This window comes from Pelmatolapia mariae, linkage group LG17, assembly GCF_036321145.2.
Source record: "Pelmatolapia mariae isolate MD_Pm_ZW linkage group LG17, Pm_UMD_F_2, whole genome shotgun sequence".
Taxonomy (NCBI): Eukaryota; Metazoa; Chordata; class Actinopteri; order Cichliformes; family Cichlidae; genus Pelmatolapia; species Pelmatolapia mariae.
The window spans coordinates 8,302,829-8,322,091 of NC_086242.1; the positions used below are offsets into that span (position 1 = coordinate 8,302,829).

At 41.8% G+C, this 19,263-nt stretch overlaps 1 protein-coding gene across 1 annotated transcript; it reads right to left on the reverse strand.

Moving 5' to 3' along the window:
• Positions 1–313: 313 nt before the first annotated feature.
• yaf2 (YY1 associated factor 2) lies at positions 314–17,735 on the reverse strand. Its single transcript, XM_063501420.1, has 4 exons — positions 17,072–17,735; positions 16,514–16,639; positions 4,264–4,419; positions 314–4,015 (listed from the first exon to the last, which is right to left on the reverse strand). Exons 1-4 carry the CDS (start codon positions 17,095–17,097, stop codon positions 3,763–3,765), a joined length of 561 nt encoding a protein of 186 aa, XP_063357490.1. The 5' UTR covers positions 17,098–17,735; the 3' UTR covers positions 314–3,762.
• Positions 17,736–19,263: the final 1,528 nt, after the last annotated feature.

Sequence of the window (19,263 nt, forward strand, 5' to 3'; positions counted from 1 at the left end):
AGCTCGCTCAACAGAAGCAGGAGGTCGAGACCCTCATTTGGGGGAAGGGTGGGAGCGAATAGCAGAGTTCTCCCCCATCCCTCCCCCCTCCAGTCAGCCCCTGTCTGCAGCAACTTTCCACGGGTCTCACCTCTGAAAAGACCCATTCAGTGTCTTTGATTCAGTGTGGCTTTAAGTGACATCCTTAGTGATGTTGTTGCAACTGACAACCCTGAACTTCAATTGCATTTTCATTAAGGGACATAAAAGGTCACTTATCTGATGTATATAACAACGTCAGAGCTGCTGGCTGTTTAATAATTAAGTCTTGATTAGAATTTTCAAATTAAAAGTGTAGGACTACAATGCAAAATGAATGTGCTAAATAAACCTGCATCTATTGTGATGAAGACTGTAGGGTTGAGTGCTAAGGCAAGCCCCAACATGCCTTTGCCTGCATGCAACAAAGTGACAAATGAGAGCTGTGTACACAAGAAAGCAGCTTTTTTGTGTGTTTGAATTTTGTAATTTTCTTATTCAGACATGTAATAAACAAGTTCACACATTTTAAAACAAATGAGCATGGCAAAAAAATAAAAAAACAAAACAAAAAACTATATCAATAAGTGACACTAACACATTTAAAGTGTTCCATTGTTGCCACAAGGAGCAAATGTTCATCAGAGCAGCTCTCCCCGGGCTCACACGCCTAGTCCCAGCTAGAGTAGCGAACCTAAGAGGAGACACTCCCGACACACTGAAACAAATACTAACAAACTAAGAGACATAACCTTTCCCACAATATACCAAGACCTTAGTATCATCATGCCATGACAGTTCTCAGAATGCGCTCTAAAATAGTGAGTAAAAATCTCAACAATAACACTGGTATGATGGATAATACAACCACATCAAAACATTGTAGTACAATAGTTTAGAAATATCTATTTCATCTGTTTAATTATTCTACATGTTTTATAAGTTATTGTGTGTAGTTAGGTTGATCTATAGTTGTTCTGCTGGGAGTTTTGAATACTCTAAAGCTCTGCCTTTTTTTTTTCTCTTTTCTTTTTTTTTTTTTTCCTTTTTTGCTACGTCAGTTAAATAAAGTCCATCACACTGCAAGACATCACTCATATAGCTCGTAAAAGTGCAAGTCCACAACTCATTTTCCCCCATTGTACAAGCACAACGCTGCATCCAAAGGGTAGCTGCGGAGCAACATCAGCATCCTCTGGTTCTCCACTGGGATGCTGAACAGCACGTGAGTGAGCAAACTGCGCTTCCTGAGACTCGTATACATCTACTCGCGAGTGTCCGACTGCGGGGAAGAGCGTCGGGCTTAAGTGTGGAGGTGAAGGAGAAGCTGAAGCAAAGATTAGCAGGCGAACACAGGTGTCACTTACAGCTTTACCATCTACTGTATTTAGCTGACAATGTCCCAGTGACACACAGGATCAACCTGGTTTTGAACAGATCTTAAAGAAAATAAAAGCACAGCAAATAAAAGCTTCAAACTGATGATGTGCATCTTGTAAGGCAGCATGCTGAGTGTACATCAGTCTGTGGGATCCAAAAGGAAGTCAATGACTCAGGACAGGATTTGTTTACTTTGTGTAGCCACGATGTGAAAAAAATAAAAATAAAAAAAACCCCAGCAAAGATTCACGCCAACTTTAATCTGGAAGAAGCCTGCATAATTCCACACGCTGCATTAAGTGATTTTTTTAATAGCTAGAGGGCAAAAATATATCAACTCAATGAATCAGAGCACAGATTCTATTGATTTTAGCTCGGTCAGTAGTTTATTCATCTTGCAGATGTATACTAAGCAGCGAAGGCCTTTCCTTGGATTGGTAAATTTGAGCAACAAGAGTCCAATTTTTATTCGTCTCATAGCCCAGATATAGTCTGCTGCTACCCATCACTGTGACAATGGGTGGTTGGTCTAGGCATCAATTATGTAAAGGTCATAAAAATACAAACATAAAAGCTATATGATGGTGCAGAACTGATAAATATTTGTAGTCGGTTTTGTCAGTTTTCCACATGAAAGTCTAGCTCACAATTGAACATGAGGTTGCTGTCTGGGCAGAATACATGATGCCTGCTGACTTGTGGTGAACTGACCACAAAAAAATGGCCTGCACTGTTCTTACACTGGGGGCAATAATACGTTACATGGATTTTGTACTAGGAAGCTGGCATTTAAAGGCTGCTTTATGTGCCATCAACCTTCCTGGGAACTGGCATTACTACGTAGAGGTTTGCAAGGTAACGTAGAACAAAATTGGCAGCTGGGGTACATGTATGCTAAAATTACTTAGTAGTGTGTTTATATATAAAAAGATCACTTAATACAAGTTCAGGTTTGTGGTAGCTACTGCCTGAATTGAATGACACAAAGACCAGCTGATTGCATTTGAAAGTTAGCGAAAGGTGACCAATTAAAGGACAAAGAAAACCATAATAAACTTTTTTTTATGATCACATATGTCTAGAACAGCTTCAGTGCACCTGGGCAGAATTCTCCAAGGTATTTGCTCCCTTGGTTATTTGAAAATGGTGAGATCTCCTATATATATGTTCAGAAAATTTCAGGCATGGTGATTGTGAAGGTCACGGAATATGATTCTGATCATTTTCATAACAAATTAATTCAGTGCTCTACAATGGAGGCACTCATGCCAGAAGAGTACGCTCTCATCAGAGAAATGGTTCATCACAAGATAAAGGTGACATCTTTGCACTTGTTTTCCCTGACCTTTTCTTCTAATCAGACAACTGCACCCAAACCATGTCAGCCAGATATAACAGAGCCAACACTGTCCTAGCTGTAAGCGTCAGTGGGACAGATTCTATTCTATTCTATTGCTGACTGTGGCACAAACTTAAAGACAGGATTTTCCTTCATACCGTGCCTTCCTGCCAGGGGATATAACAGACTTTCAGTAACCAACAGGCTTCAATCACTATGCAAAAACAAAAAAAACAACAACAAAAAGTGGCAGAGGGAGTACCACCACTGTGCTGTGTTTAAAAAAGAAAATCATTACAGCAGAGGCAGTCTAACAGGGGAAGCTTAAGAGTATCAAGATCAGGTTAAAGGTTCAGTGTGGGGACACTGATGTTCGGGTTTATAACAGGTAGGTAACGAGTTCAGGCAGAGGCAGAATATTCCACACGGGGAAAGAAAAAGTCCCTCTGCCATCCACTGATGATGATGATGATTATGAAGAGGAAAGCAAGGACAGGGATCCACATTTCATAGGGGAAAAAGACAAATCATGGAGGTTAGGTGCACGTGGAGGAAAACCTAAAGTATGAGGATCCAGCACTCTATCCAAAACTTTGTTTCTCCTGTCAGTTCTGAAGAAGTTCCTCATCAGTCTGTGAGTAAATATTCCAGGAGCAAGCTTTTAGACAGTGTGCGGCTTACTTACAACTACACAAAAAATAATTCCAATTAACCAAGTAGACTACTAAAACCCTTCCAAGATTTAGCAAAAGTCGTATTGCTTTCTAAATGCACAATTCCACTGCTGTAGAAAATCCGCTAACTGATCAAACTCGCCAAATCTGATGTGTCCTTGGAACAAAAAAAATTTCTAATAAAAACAAAAAATTTTAAAGAAAAAAAAAAAACAGGAGAAAAGGAAAAAAGTTTTATTCATTATCGTGCAGCTCTAATGTAGAGGCAGGATACTCCTCTAGTGACTTGTGGACTTGCAGATGAGACGTTGATGGAGGCGGGGTGGAGGGAAAGGTTTCAAGGAGGCTGACTCAGTGAGACTCTCCGTTGACCGAGCTCCCCTCTCCTCTGGGTGAGGAAGAGCGGGAAAGGCCCTTCTCTGTGTTTTCTGAGCTAGAGCCGTTCTGGCTGTGGTGGTCGGCCGATGACACAGAGCTGGAGGAAGTGGCCGAGGTGGCCGAGGGCTTGGCCTTCTCCTTAAAGTCCGTTATGATGACTGTCAGGTCCCCAACCGTCACCTCCAAGTGCTGGGCGCTGCTGCGATCAATGTTTTTTAGTCTTGGCCTGATGAGTGAGTGGAAAAGACCATTAAGCATACAAGGCTATTTTTAAAAATCCTGCATAAAGAGCACCTTGCTGGTGCTGCTTTGAAATATACTCCTGGTGTCTCCCACTTCCCACTTCCTGAAATTCTTTATGAAACATGACAGCCTAACTCCAGGTGGCAACATAAACAGTTTTTACACTTTTCCATGTTTATTCATGAATCCCTCTAATATCTGACTCTGCCAACCTGGCATCAGCTCGCTTACCTCATCTTCTTGTGGCTGTTCTTCTTAAGCGGTGGCTCTCTGTCGCTCTTCTCCTTCTCAACTCTCTCTTTCTTTTCCTTTTTGGGCTGTGAGGGCAGCACAAACTGCTGCGTTACCTGCTGCTGAGAAACTAGCTGGGATACGGGACGTGGCTTCCTGATCCAGGAGGGAGGAGTGTTGAAAAGGGGATGAAGGGAGAAAGACAGAGAGGGAGAGACAAAGGGAGAGACGGAGAGCGGCAGATTAATGAGAGGGAAAAGCACAATGAACATAGCTTTGTGCTAGCCTACCACTATAATCAAGAGCCAATGATCACTGCCAGTGCTGGTTAGGATGGTGCTGCTCAAGTGCTCTTAACACTGGCAACACATGCTGAGTGCATTTAAAATAAAACCCAGAGTTCAGCCATCTGTGAGATGTGGAGTGTACCTGTGCAGGCTTGTTTTTAGCACTCGCAAGACAAGATCAGTTGTGGTAAATACACAGGTGCAGTAGGAATTAGAAGTGTGCAAAACATACTGAATATAAAATATTTAGCAGATTAATCATCTGCGGAAAGAATTGTTAGTTGCAGTTACATTCAAAAGTAAGCCTAACTGACTACAACATGGTAAATGGCCTGTATTTGTATAGCGCTTTACTTAGTCCCTAAGGATCCCAAAGCGCTTTACACTACATTCAGTCATCCACCCATTCACACACTGGTGATGGCAAGCTACAATGTAAAATCCTGCTTTGATATTAATGGGTGTGTTCGCCACACATTCTTTACTCAGGTAGGCGTCTGTAAGACAGAATGACACCATCCATGATCCCCCCGCTCTTATGTTGAACATGCAGTCATTGTTAACCAGTAATCGCTTTAAATGCTTTATGTACACTGCAGTGATGATACTTGTCTGTGCACGGCATTAGCTGTGATGATGTGAATACGCCCTCCATGTCTGCTCGAGTATAATTATGCTTTTCATTGTGGCCTTTCAAGAACTGGGCACCATTTTTTGGGACTTAAAATAGAATAACTTAACTGTAGTTTGTTCTCGATGCAAAGCAAGTGCTGAGTTGTTGATGTGAGGGGATGTTCCTGAGAAGCATGGATAATATACCTTCACACACAGGTTCCACAAATCGCTGAAGACAGAGCCAATATGATATTAAATGGTCCTCCTCACATTCATACCTCCATCTTTCATGAGGGTGTAATGTCTCAGAAATAATGTATTATGCAACTGGTTGGCTACAGGAGCATGCATTAGGACTGTGATCGTATTTCTGAGCAGGACTCTGTATGTGTGTGTATTTTGGAGCTTGCCAAGAGCCCTAGCCTGAGAGGGAAGTGTGCTGAAAAGGCCATCTGTTGGGGCGGTCTACACATCTAGTGCCTTTATTAATTGCATGCACACACAAATGAATTACACACAGTATGAATGCACGCATGTCCATATACTACACTGAATGTTGTATAGAAAACAAAAGCGATTCTAGAAGAAAACGTATGTCTGCTTTTATACACAGCGCAATCGTCAAAAACAACATCCAGTGATGTACATTAAAGCACGCGGTTGAAGCATGAGGGCATGATGGCTACAGGACTTCTAATACACAGTAAGTAGAAGTCAAATTTGTAATCGAAGCTAAAAAATAAAATTAACATTGCCATAGCAATAGACATAGCATGTATAATTATATTTTTAACATTAAACCCTAAGCAGAACAATAGCTACAGATTGGTACCATGCAATATTTGTCATAATGACTGATGCTGCCTTATTGGACTATATGATGTCAAGTGTGTTAGTGGTTGAGGTTTCATTTATTCACTTTTGCACAGGTTAATTGTTTAGACAGTGTCACAAAGAGCTAAAAGAGTTAAAACAGCTTCAGTTACTGTTTCATTTGAAGATATTTTGTTGTATCTATGAATGCTTCTGAAATAAAGTGGATTTGGTAGAATTTATCATGAGTCACAATGATTAGCTCCGGTGGCTGTGTCAGAGCCAGCACGTGATGTTGCCTGTAGTATTTCAGGGGTGACTTGTCAGTGCCGCTGCTCCCCTGCATTGCTGTGGGCCGTTTCATCACCTTCACAGCATTCACCTACAGGCTCCAGGGGGTATTTACTTATTGCTCTCCAATTCTATATGTCACATATTTGTGGTTAGTAGCACTGGAAAGTTGAAAATGCTGATTACCTTATGGTATTTTTCTCATGTGGACTAACCTGTGCCTTATTACATTTAAGATGTGCTGCAATTACAAAATATTAGCTTCATGAAATTTCATAAAAAAAGAAAAAAAAAAAGAAAGAATTCCATTAGAACTTCTAATACAACTTTACGGTGTCTTTCAAGTGTATGACACCTGATCCCAGATTAGTCTGACCACTGTGACTTGTTGTGCAGAAAATAGTTGCACATTTTTTCCAAAGTGAGCCCTGGTGGCCCATTTAGCCTCAGTTAAAAGTTTTTCTACCTCAAATTCCACAAGGATATACATATACAGAAGCTCCTGTCTTTTTCTGAGGGCAAAGATGTTGTTGAGCAATTCTGGGATGACCTATATTGGGGCCAAGCTTCAAAGACTCTCTCCCACAGACATTTTTTTTTAAACTTAGCTTTCATTTGCTTCACATAACTTGCAGTGATGCTAGCAAGTCTAAAGTAAAATGCAAATGGGTCTCTTGGCCTACATAACTGTCTGATAGAGAATCTCTACATCTCCTCCCTAATATGTCTGTCTTGTCAGCAAGATGCTGCAGAAGTGCTGACTCCTTTTTAAATAAAGACAAAGGCCTCTCAGAGTCCTCTGTTCCTAGTTCGAGTAATTTGCTGCTCTCCTTGACATCTTTTTTTTTAATAGTCCTACAGCAACTAAACAGCATCTGGTGGTCTAAATGTACACACACACACACACACACACACACACACACACACACACACACACACACACACGGGTCAGCTGTCCCGCCCTCAGGACAAACGTTATCAGCTTCCAAAACTAAAAACTCATCTGGCTGCGTCATTCATAATATCCTTAGGCTTTTGTTTGATGAATTTAGTTTAGAACGTCATTGTGCACTTTGTGTGATTTACTGTATGCAAGTAATTAATTCCTCCTCTCATTAATGCAGTCAGTGAGCGATGGTTTTGCTTGAAATGTAATCTCCCCTCAGCCTAAAATGTTTTAGATTGAAAGCCTGGATGTGCCAGAGAGCAAGTGAGGCCACGTCTAAACACATACAGCCAACCTCCCTCCATGTATTACAGTGGAGTTGATTCTCACTAATAGAACCAGCTCAATAACCAAGAGGTGAAAGAGGAGACAGACAACCCAATATTATGGTGAGGCAAAGCAGCAGGTCTAAACAGAGCTGCCTCTGTTAACCCAATCAAATGGTGTTTATCTCTGCACTTAGGCCCTCACTGCTAGCCTCCCTTTGGGCACCGAGTGTGTGTTTGTGTATGTGTGTGTATTGATTCCGAAATAATTTCTGTCCCGAACGTAACGGTCTATTCTTTCAGACATTAATACTGCGTGTTGGAACCTCTGTTCCTGTCGATATCTGCTTCACTCATTCTACTACAGCTAATGGAGTCCCACAATGGGAAATTAGGACATTACAGGGGGAGGCTTAAACATAGCAAATTGTATTTCCTTCAAAGAGGAGAGTACAGCAAACACACAAAGCCTTGGTTTCAATTCACAGAAAGTGATCAGCCAGTTTATTGTTACATTTATTATCTTTGCCTTCACTTGTTCTTTTTTACAGGTTCTCCTTCTGCAATGTTTTATTTGTAGAACATGAGTGCAACACTATGTTAAACAAATGACCAATAGGGGATCAACTTGAACTAATACTATTAATAATAACTAATAATAATATTTTATACTCAGATAAGCAATGATTAAAAACAGTTCCAAACCTAATTTGTTCCTACTTTACTGGTTGGTACTTATTAGCATGTATGTGGGATTCACAATTAAAATTTATAGACATAGCCTTCTAACCTAGCTTTCTAAGGCCTCAGTCATCCTGTCCTATAGTTGGCTAGAGTCAGCAACCCCCTGGCAAGTGCTGGTTGCTAAGGAAAATGTGTATTCCACAACTGGTTAACGAGTGGCTGCTGACTGACACTGGGTGAAAACAGATTACTGTGGTATGCAAACACTGAAACTTGAAAAAGCGCAACACAAAACAGAAATGTGTAACATTAATTTGCCTTCGAAGAATAACTTGGTCATTACTATTGCAACCAACATGTTTCAAAAGGCACAAGTTTTCCCTTAAAGGTTCCCGTTTCCAGTTTGCATTGCACTTTTTACACTTTACTTGGTAAGTAGTTGGCGAGTGTTTGCAGACAAGTCGGCATCTTCGATACAAACTATGGACAACCGTGGCAACCTGCTAACAACCGAAGCAATCACAACAAGGTCTTTGTAACCAATTTCAAAACCTAAAGAAACCACTTGCCAAACGGTCCCATAATACACACTTTTCTCTAGTGATAGTTTCCAGGGGGGTCACTGACTGGTTTCCAAGCCTGTGTGACTGGAGCTTTAGCAATCGATTTAACACCGGCTAGGAGCAATGTCCAACAACACTCACAAGTAGGAGTACACATTTTTCCCCTCACGACTGGTGACTGACAGATGGTTCCTAAGCGGTCTCTAGGTCTGTGTGACTAAGGCCTTATTCAATCACAGCCAGGAAAGTCTGAAACTTCAAGAAGCCAAGTTTCCTTGAGAAAGACTTTGAATCTTCCAGTTAACAAAATCATTCTTTTGACAGCCAAGAAGGCTAGTCCTGCCATCTTTATGTCCTTTTTCGGTGTAACTGTGCAGTCTTTACTGTTACTAAGGGTAACACAAGTTCTTTTTCAACTCGTTAAGGTGGTTTTTAAAAAAAAAAAAAAAAAGAAAAAAAAGAAAGAAAAAAGAAATATCTCCAGATGAATGTACTGTATTGTAGTTTATGTTGTTGTGTTTCTTGTTGATATAGCTGTTCTTTTTCTTTTTTGGCCTCTCTTGTGTGAAACAAAATAAACACAAACCTCGCTCTCAATCTCACAACCTTAAAGTTTAATCGTGAACTGAAGGCAAAGTTAGTTTATTCTGCAGAATCTGAGCTGGAAAAAAATGTTGCCACTGATCCCTTACACTTACTTCAGTGACAAGGGAACTCTAGCTGACCCTTTTCCAAATATGTCGCGCGTGCACGCACACACACACACACACACACACACACACAGCGTCTATCGTGTTCACACTCCTCTGCCCTCTCACTTTTTTTCCTCCCTCCTCCTGATGCACTCGGTGACCTCCCACTCGTTCACTGCTGCCCTGGGCTTAAGAAAATATCACACAAGGATTCAAAAATGGGAGAAAAACTCTGATGTCAGTAAGTCATAAGCTGGCATAATTTTTTCTAATTAACTCCTATTTTCTGCCACAATGGACAACTGGGTTATCACCAGTACTGCTGAAACAACATGGATAGTGTTTAAGAGCACTAATCATTTAACACATCTTAGCAGAACAAAGGCAACGATTGGTATTAAACTCCTTCACACGGAATCACCTTTAACAGTTTTGAATAACTACTCGTTTCTTGTTTGCTGGAACTCAAACTGTATATGGCCCCAGGTGGTTTCATGTGATTAAATGTGACCTCAGTGGAATGCACATCATACCACAGAGTTGCTACACTGAGAGAACAATGAAACTGCAACATTTCATAAGTAGGGCTGTGCCGTATCATGCCATCTGCAATAATACCAATATAAATTTTTTATGCGATATAAATATCACAATATCATTGCTATAGCAACATGCCTTTACGTTCCCAACACACAACAGTGAGAGAAACCCAGACATGTCTGAGAGGAAGAGTGGTGTGTCAACCTCTGATGGTGATTTAGTAACTAAGAGTGATACTTTAACAACCTCCAACAAAGCACAAGACTTTGTAAATCTATACAGAAAAAATGTTCTTGTTTTGCCACTTGAGGCGACCTGAGGCTTCGTAGCCTGGTTGTGTAGTTCAACCAGGCTACGAAGGAGGAAATACTAGCAGCTGGTGATGTGCGACCCAAAAGTAAGCAAATGACTCAACCAAGCATCACTAACTGCATTCACTATCAGCACTCCATATGACAGGAAGAGCAAACGGTAGATGGAAATTATTAATGTGGTTACATGGTATACGGCAAAACAGGGCTTTAAGCAGCTGGTTAAAAAGCTCAACTCGAGATACAAAATCCCAGATTGAAAAATATTTTCTGTTTTATTACATGACAATATTAGCAAGCTCCTTACACGTTACAAGGTTAAGCTACTTTGTTATTACTTGTACGCTTACATTTGGTATGCTGTGGCAGCTGATATAATGCCGTGCTTTTGCACTATAATTCTCAAGGGATGTTGTTTCAGTATTTCGAATTAGGAAGTCTGTCCATCAATAACAGTAGCTCACTGCAAAACAGCTTCATTTTGGTTGCACTAATAAATGCTGCTGCCTGCAAGTATTGATAAAATGTTCAGAATATTTTTTTCTATAGCGTTGAAAATGTTGTTATTGCAAGTTTTCTTGAAATATAACCCTACTCAACCCAACGGTTGGCAGATATGGAGTAAACAATTATTTCACTTGTAGATTAATCTGTGGATTCTTTTTGATTAACAGTGCCTGAAAGTACAGCAATGGTGAAAAATGTCTGCGAAAAATATTATAATATTCTTTAAATGTCTGACAAGTCCAAAAATATTTTTTCATTATATAAATAAAGAAACACGATCAAGGGAACTGCCGAGGCTCTAAACTAAAAACTTGGTTCCAGCTTTGTGACGATGTATTTTAAGTTATTGCTAGCATCGTTTCGGGAACTTATCTATCAATATGCGTTCCAAAAATATCACTGTCGACTATCGATCTAAATCCTATCAGAGTCCAGTATCCTAAATATCAGTTGGAAGTGGAATTGTCAAACACTCAGTGGTTCGGGCTATTTGTATTATCGCCATACAACATAAGCTAGGGATGTGTGCGACTATACAACCAAGCAACCAAAGCGATGTATAACCAGAATGTAAAAAACCAAGAAAAGTCCTGCGCATTTCAGAAAAATTTGAAACGTGATTTGATTAATGACGAACATGACTAATAACTGTTTCATATAACTCTTAAAATACACATGCAATATTTGTTAGGCCAATGTTAGCTTTATCCATTTCAAGCACTCAGTTTTAAATGTTTTGCGAAGGGTTTCTGTATGTTAGACGACTTGACCAGTCTAATTTTTTTCTCTCATTTAAATGACTGGTAAATTAATCACCAGGTACATAACTAGTATATGCAAACCGTCAGCAGAGCACATGTGCCATCACTTTTTTAGTGGCTATGCAGTGCATGTTCAGCCTATGGCACAGTGAGTCACAAGCGAAACAAGGCGTCGAGCTTGTGTTTCAGGATTGTGCTCTATATAGATTTGTTCTGTTAAAATATTGAACTTCTAATGAGTGGCTCCCAAAACACAGTACAGAATTCTGCAGATGTTTGGACTGCGTGCTGTCATTTATCGGGTACACAATGTGATGAGCAAACAGCCAACAGGACAGCTGATGGACTGCAAATAAGCATCAGAGCGTGCTCCTATAAACAACTTTCATCTCGCTGTTCTGTGATGATTGTAAGATCATTGTGATATAGCTTATTTTATGCCCTGTTGAACACTCAATCCAGGTGTAGGTGTGTGTCTGTGTGTTTGTTTCAGATTTTCTATCAGCAGGTTGTATGCTGCTCCTGGGAGCTCCTCCAAACCCGATGATTAATGTCTTTCCCTGCCAGTACATGCTACCACTGTGTGTGTGTTCGTGTGTGTGGAACAGAGAGGGAGACAGATGGCCCTCCACGTCCTGTGGTTTATGACACCTTCTCCAGCCTGCTAGCCACACTATGCTACATTGTCCTCTCACACAAACGCCTGCCTGCACAAACACACAGAGCAGTATGTCATGCATCAGTGTCACCGCAGTAATTACAGGCTTATCACGTAGCCATAATCTTGAGCCACAGTGACGTGATAACAGCCAGCTTCATTGTCCGCGGTGTGCACTCGGTGTTTGTATGCTATGTAAGCACTAATACCAGTAACCCACACAGCTGAGCCAACTGTGTCACTTATTAGAGGAAGTAATCATTCAAATGGGATTACAAGACATTGATTGTTGCTATATAGTGTTTCATACGCCAAGTTAAAAATTTAATTTACAGCCAGTCATCATACTTGTATGAATACCAGCTCATAAAGCTGTGCTCATCTGTTGATGCCTGTTCTAATGATCTCATCTGACTTAGTCACTTGTGATCCAACGGCTATTCTGAACTCAAAGGATGCACACAACCGAAAATACCTGGATGCATTTCGTAACATTTTCCTGGGATGACTCAGTGTTACGGATCAAAGGAAAACAATGAAAACAAACCCTGAAACCATTTCATTCTTAGCACTTAACTGCAATGAAAAACACATGACTCGAGTGTGTTGCTCTTTGCTAGTTACACAGTTTGTCTGTTTATACAGAGAAATGCAATATAGCAAAAGGGGTTGTCCTCACTGTTTGTCTATAAAGTCTGTAATGACTCGATATGACTTAAAACTAGTCATATCGAGAGCTGGATTTTCACAGTGAGTGAATCAGCCACATTCGAGCCAAATGTACATTTTGAGCTCAGTGTTTAGTAATGTGGATTGCACATAAACTGTGAGTGTGAGGTTTTGTGGGGGGTTTGATAAAACAACATCTAAAAAAAACCCCAACCCCCCCCCCCCCCCCAAAAAAAACAAAACAGTCAAATGCTGACAGGTTCCCAACCAGCCAGAATGGTTTGCACTTGTTTAGGTGGAGCTGGCAAAACCCTGCACATCAGTCATTCTGTCACCGACAGACGCCCCAGGTTAAGTTCAACTCCTGGGAAGACAGAAAGGGGGAGACACAACGCCAATCGCCAAGAGAAGGAGGAGATAAGCATAGGGAGAGGGTGAACACAAACAGGAGCTAACTAATAGGGAGCATGATCGAAGTGGCTGTCATAAATAGAGAAATATGTAGAAATATAATGCTGCCAAACAGGCTCCTGAACATGGAGCATTTCCCCAGCAGCTCTGATTTGTTGGAGCTCTGCTCATTGAACAGATGCAGGTGTAGATGTGAGGGAAGGTCACGCACTGCTCTATTACACCCAGCTGAAATTGGTTAAGGACGATGTTTCGGTTAAACAGCTGTCTTTCAGCACCACTTCACATGACATTTTTAGACTTTTATTCCAAACAGCAGCAAGGAAAATTACAGCTGAAACAAATCTTAGCTTTCACTGCATTCCTCAAGGATTAGGATAATCCAGGACAAGTCATGACAGACACAATGTGAGACCCTAAAATGCCTTGCTCAGGGACCATGCAGGAATCAAATCTGTGATCTTGTACTACATTATCAAACAGTCTATTTTCTACTAATGCTGTGCCAAACCTGGTGCTTTCTTTGAGAGCCAATACACAGTATTACTTGCAGAAGTTGGGTTACATCTGCCAAACATTGGTAAATTTGTTACAGCAGCCCCTCCCACAAGCACTGACAACTTTGGGAGAAGCAATTTTGTGGTGCTGTGATTCTCAATTGGGCAATGTCACTGCATAGGTGAAAAAAGGGTGTAAGACACTTCGATCGATCAGGCTTGTTTTCAAAGTGTGGGACTCAGTCAAAAGAGTTTTGGGAAGATAAAATGGTTCTCTGAAGTACAGTAATGAGATTGCATGATACGTTGTGATCCCAAAGCTCTCCAAGTCTGCCCTAATTAAACGTTGTAAGCTCGCAGCTTGTCGTAAAGAGCAACACGCTGTATTTTTCCACATTAATCAGCGCAAATGACTCCATCATGTTTTGAGCGAGCGTGCACTTTCTCTTGTGCTTTACAAAAACGCAGGCCCTACTTTTTGTTCCTCCAAATTTCACTTCCTCGCAGTACGGGTTTCTGAGCTGCCGACAGAATTAAAAGAACGTCAGCCAGTTCCCACTTTGTCAAAGTGTCTCGCTCTTCCATTTACTCGACCTCCTCCGATAAGCGAGACCAATTCTGCTGATGTATCCCTGTCTGCAGTCTCAAACTCACAGCCTCAACAACGTGCTTTCAATCAGCCCCGCTGGCTTTGGGCCCCTGCAGTAGATCATCTCTCCACATCACAGGGATTGAGGCGGCAAGATCTGCTAAAGCTTGCCTTCATAAAACATTTATTTTACCTCTTGACGGCAACACGCAAACACTCCTCAGCCTAAATTATTTCCACCTCGTCCTAAAACGTTCTTTTTGTACCAGTCACTGCCTCGACTCCTTGCCAAAAACCACACAGATCCAGTTGAGCAAAGTGCCATTTTATGTGTTAGGTTACTGCCAGGCTGATTTAAGCCATCCACACAGAACTCACATTGGCTGTGTCCTTCAGGCTGCGGGACACTTCCTCTAACCACTGGACACTCCACGCCTCTGCTGAGCATTAATTCATTTACTCCACAGCAATAGCTCAGTCATGCTTGTTTAGCAACCAGCGAGGGAATTTGCCGTGCCCCGCATTCATATTCTGCGTGTTGTTTGCCCTTTAGCACCTTGGGTTTGCTCGCCGAGAAATCCACTTGTCTGTTGTGTTTGGTCATTAACAGCTGCGACCACCTGTGTGGCCATTTTGCTGCAGCATTAGCCCATGTTTGGCTCACATGCACGTGTGTGGCGGGTACATGACCGCACTAATGCTACTACAACATTTGCGTAGCACTGCAGTTGGGAAGACAGAAGGTTATTAACATTAAATAAGACCTTCTCACGGACATTTTCTAAATTTGTCGCCTGGGTATCAGGGGTGCAAGTGAGGAATTCTCGCTCTTGTGTCCTTGCCAACTTTGAAAAAAAAAAAAAAGTCCAGATGGGGAAGACAAAGGACGCTTTTGGTGACATGAGGAATCAGACAGGTTCTTGGCAAAGCTGCAAACACACCAATCTCAATGGAGTGTCCTCTAAACAATCAACTCTCAGTAGCAATAAGCTGGACCCAATGATAACAGCATGTCTGCTCCTCATTCCCTCTGTGAGCAGCAGCTCTGCACTTTGACTGCATGTTTATGGGTGTGCATTTGCGAACAAATATGTATGCGGTCATGAGTAAAATTTGCATGTTGAGTGCATCTGTACTCAGCGTGTGTGTGTGTGTGTCTCTGATGACAGCAGGCTGATTAAGCTGTTGCATAGTAATGAGCTATGGCTGTCTGTCTGGCAGCTGCTCTGACAACCTCTTTTCACAACTAGCACTCCCACACACACACACACAGAAAAAGACAGAGAAATAAACGCGGGCATTTCAGTAACACACAGAAGAAACACTCTCATGAAAAAGCATCAAAGCTGACAAGAGCACTGAAGCATTGTTGTTTATGTTGTAGTTTAATCACTGGGAAAGTCACGCTAATGCAGGAGAGGATAATTATGATGCATTAAAGACGGAGATCATGTAACAATGCACAGCTTCCCTATAGCCACAGCTAAACAGCTACACTTCCTCTCCTTCACTCTTTGTTGTGTTTTCCTCCTGATAATGAGTGTCACTGAGGAATAACAGCCATTTCCTGCTTCAAATCACTGATGTCAGGGGGAAGTAGCAGCCACAGGCACAGAGGGCAGCTGCGTGTGTGTGTGTGTGCGCGCGCGCACCTTCGTGCTGTGCATTTGTACGCTTGAGTACCTGTGTGCGAGGTCATGTGCATGCCTATAAGAGGTCTCTTACAAATATCTGCAGGGCAGTGAAATGGATGTGTGTGCTTAAGGAGCAAGCTATCCGTCTTCCCTCAGTTCACTGAGGTCAGTGTCAGCTGGCAGGAACATGGAGACTAATGCACTGCTTAGAGGAGACGTGAAAGGGTGCAATTAGTAAATAAACATACTGACTTTACGGATCTTTAAGCACTTCCTTTCACAGAAAACACACCAAATTGAATAACACAAAAAAAAAACAAAAAAGAAAATAGGCCACTTTTTGTTTGTTTATGTTTACTCTGAATTGTGTAGGAAGGGTTCAAAATCCACACAATTGTCAGTTAACATGGCCAGCCCCTCCATTCCCAAAGGACCCTACACCACCCCACCCCTCACACCCCCAGCGGGGCCCCACTAATGTAAAACACACCAAAGGTAATGTATAGCCATCCTTACCTTGTTGATGTCCCCTTCCTGACATCACACATCATGCACTTAAAAGCCTCTGCCGTGTTCTTGTACGTGCACACGCTGCAGTCCCAGAACCCCTCGTCGGAGGAGGGCTTCGGTTGACGCTTCGGCCTTTTAAGACAATAAATTTAGAAGAAAAAAAAAGGAGGAAAAAAAGAGGAGAAAAAAACGAAAAGAGAAGATGGGAGAGGAAAGGATCGAGAGGAGACAAGAGTGAGTTCGGGCACCACTCATCCGCGAAGGCTATCGATAGCAAACATCAGTGTAAGCCTGTAGGATTTAGGAAATCATCTGCAAAGCGCGCTATGATCCGACACTGTAATTGGCGATGAGGTTTTAACACCCGCGCGCGCGCGCACACACACACACAGCCCGCACGCGCGCGCACACACACAAGCAGCGAGTGAGGCAGTGAGAGAGAGAGAGGGAGGGAGAAGGGGAGGGGGGCCGTAAAGAAAACCCATTTTTTCCCCCGTGCGCTTGCCGATGTCCGTTCCCCTCCCCTAGCCCTGAATATCCAGCACGCACTAATTCGCTCGTTACCTTGTCGGACTCCTCTTGTCGCCCATGCCAGACCGGGGTTTATCTGGAGGTGCTGAGACGACCAGGAGCCTTGTTATTTCAATTTTTTTTAGCCGAGAAGCGATGCGCTTGTGCCGCTCGGCTTCCAGCTGTCGTGGAAACTCCGCTTGGGAAATGCTCACGTGACGGGCTGTGACCAATCACAGGCTGGGTTACTTCCCGTGGCTTGACATTCCTCTTGATGAATCAATGCCGCCTTCACGTTCCCTGCGTAAGCTCCCCCTTCTGTCGATTTAGAGTGCTAAATAATGATTCCATTTTGCTTTTCTATGACAGTAATGACTAAGAACCATACAAGTCTCCGCCTAAATCCATTATACAATATTTCACGTGCAGTCTTTCCCTCTAATGAAATGCTCTAACAAATTCACATTTCAGTAATTAAACCACACCTCCAATAAAAAATGTTTCAAAAAGCACCCTATGTGCTCTTCATGACGCCATAATTTCCACATGTAGTTGTTTTTCAATTTTGCCTGCTCTAAATTACGACACTTTCCGACAGCACCTAAATGCAACAAATCCCACTAATGTTCTGCGTCTGTAGCAATGCTAGATACCCCTCAAATAAGACTGTGCCGCGAATCCTTTCATATCCCTGCATCTTCGCGCAGACGGCATTAATGCCAAACCAGTTTGCCGCAGACGCATCAAACATGGGGGAAATCCCTCTTTGTATTTGCGTGCTGACGCAAGCAGGCATCAAAAAGATATTTCCACCAAGCGCCGCACCAGCGAGCGGTTCCAACATCTTTTTATATTCAAGGTATTTTATTGCAACGGAAACCCACTCGGAGCATTTTATTTCCTACATTTACATATGCAACGTGTGGGTCACTGCAAGTGGTTTCCGTTTTTCTAAGCTTTAAAAAGAGCATATATATATATATATATATATATATATATATATATATATATATATATATACACACACACACGTATATATATGTATATATATATATATATATATATATATATATATATATATATATATATATATATATATATATATAATGTATGTATGTATAGATAGATACAGTGTTAGTGTTACAAGGTGTCAGGTGCAGATAAGGAACTGGAAGTGCTGAATTTGGTGTTGTGCTCACACTCTCTCATACTGGTCACTGGAAGTCTAACATGGCACATGATGGCAAAGAACTCTCTGAGGATCTGAAAAAATGAATTGATACTCTACATAAAGATGGCCAAGGCTATAAGAATATTGCCAACACACAGTGGTCAAGACCATACAGTTTAACAGCACAGTTTCCACTCAGAACAAACCTCAACATGGTCGACCAAAGAAGTTGAGTGCACATGCTCAGCGTCATATCCAAAGGTAGTCTTTTGAAAATAGATGTATGAGTGCTACCAGCATTGCTGCAGAGGTTGAAGGCGTGGAGGGTCAGCCTGTCAGTCCTCAGACCATACACACTGCATCAAATGGCTATCGTCCCAGAAGGAATCTTTTTCTAAAGATAAGGCACAAGAAAGCCCGCAAACAGTTTGCTGAAGACAAAACGACTAAGGACATGGATTATTTGTGGCCTTATGAGACCAAGACAAACTAATATTATTCATATGGTGTCAAGGATGTGTGGCGGCAACCAGGTGAGGAGTACAAAGACAAGTGTGTCTTGCCTACAGTCAAACATGGTAGTGGAATGTCATTGTTTGGGGCTGCATGACTGCTGCTGGCACTGGGGAACTACAGTTAATTGAGGTAACCATGAATGCCAACATGTACTGTGATATACTCCAGCAGAGCATGATCCCCTTCCTTCAGAAACTGGGCCACACGACAGTATTCCAACATGATAACAATCCCAAACACACCTCCAAAAAGACCAGTGCCTTGCTAAATAAACTGAGGGTAAAGGTATTTGACTGGCCTGGCATCTGTGGGGCATCCTCAAATGGAAGGTGGAGGAGCTCAAGGTCTCTAACATCCACCAGCTCCATGATGTCATGAACTCCATGCCCCACAGAGTTAAGGTAGTGTTGGAAGATAATGGTGGCCAATGAAAATATTGACACTTTGGGCACAATTTGGACATTCTGACCTAGGGGTGTACTCACTTTTATGAGATACTCTGCGTGTATATACATATACGTATATATGTTTTTTTTTAAATGTGAATATTGTGCTGAAA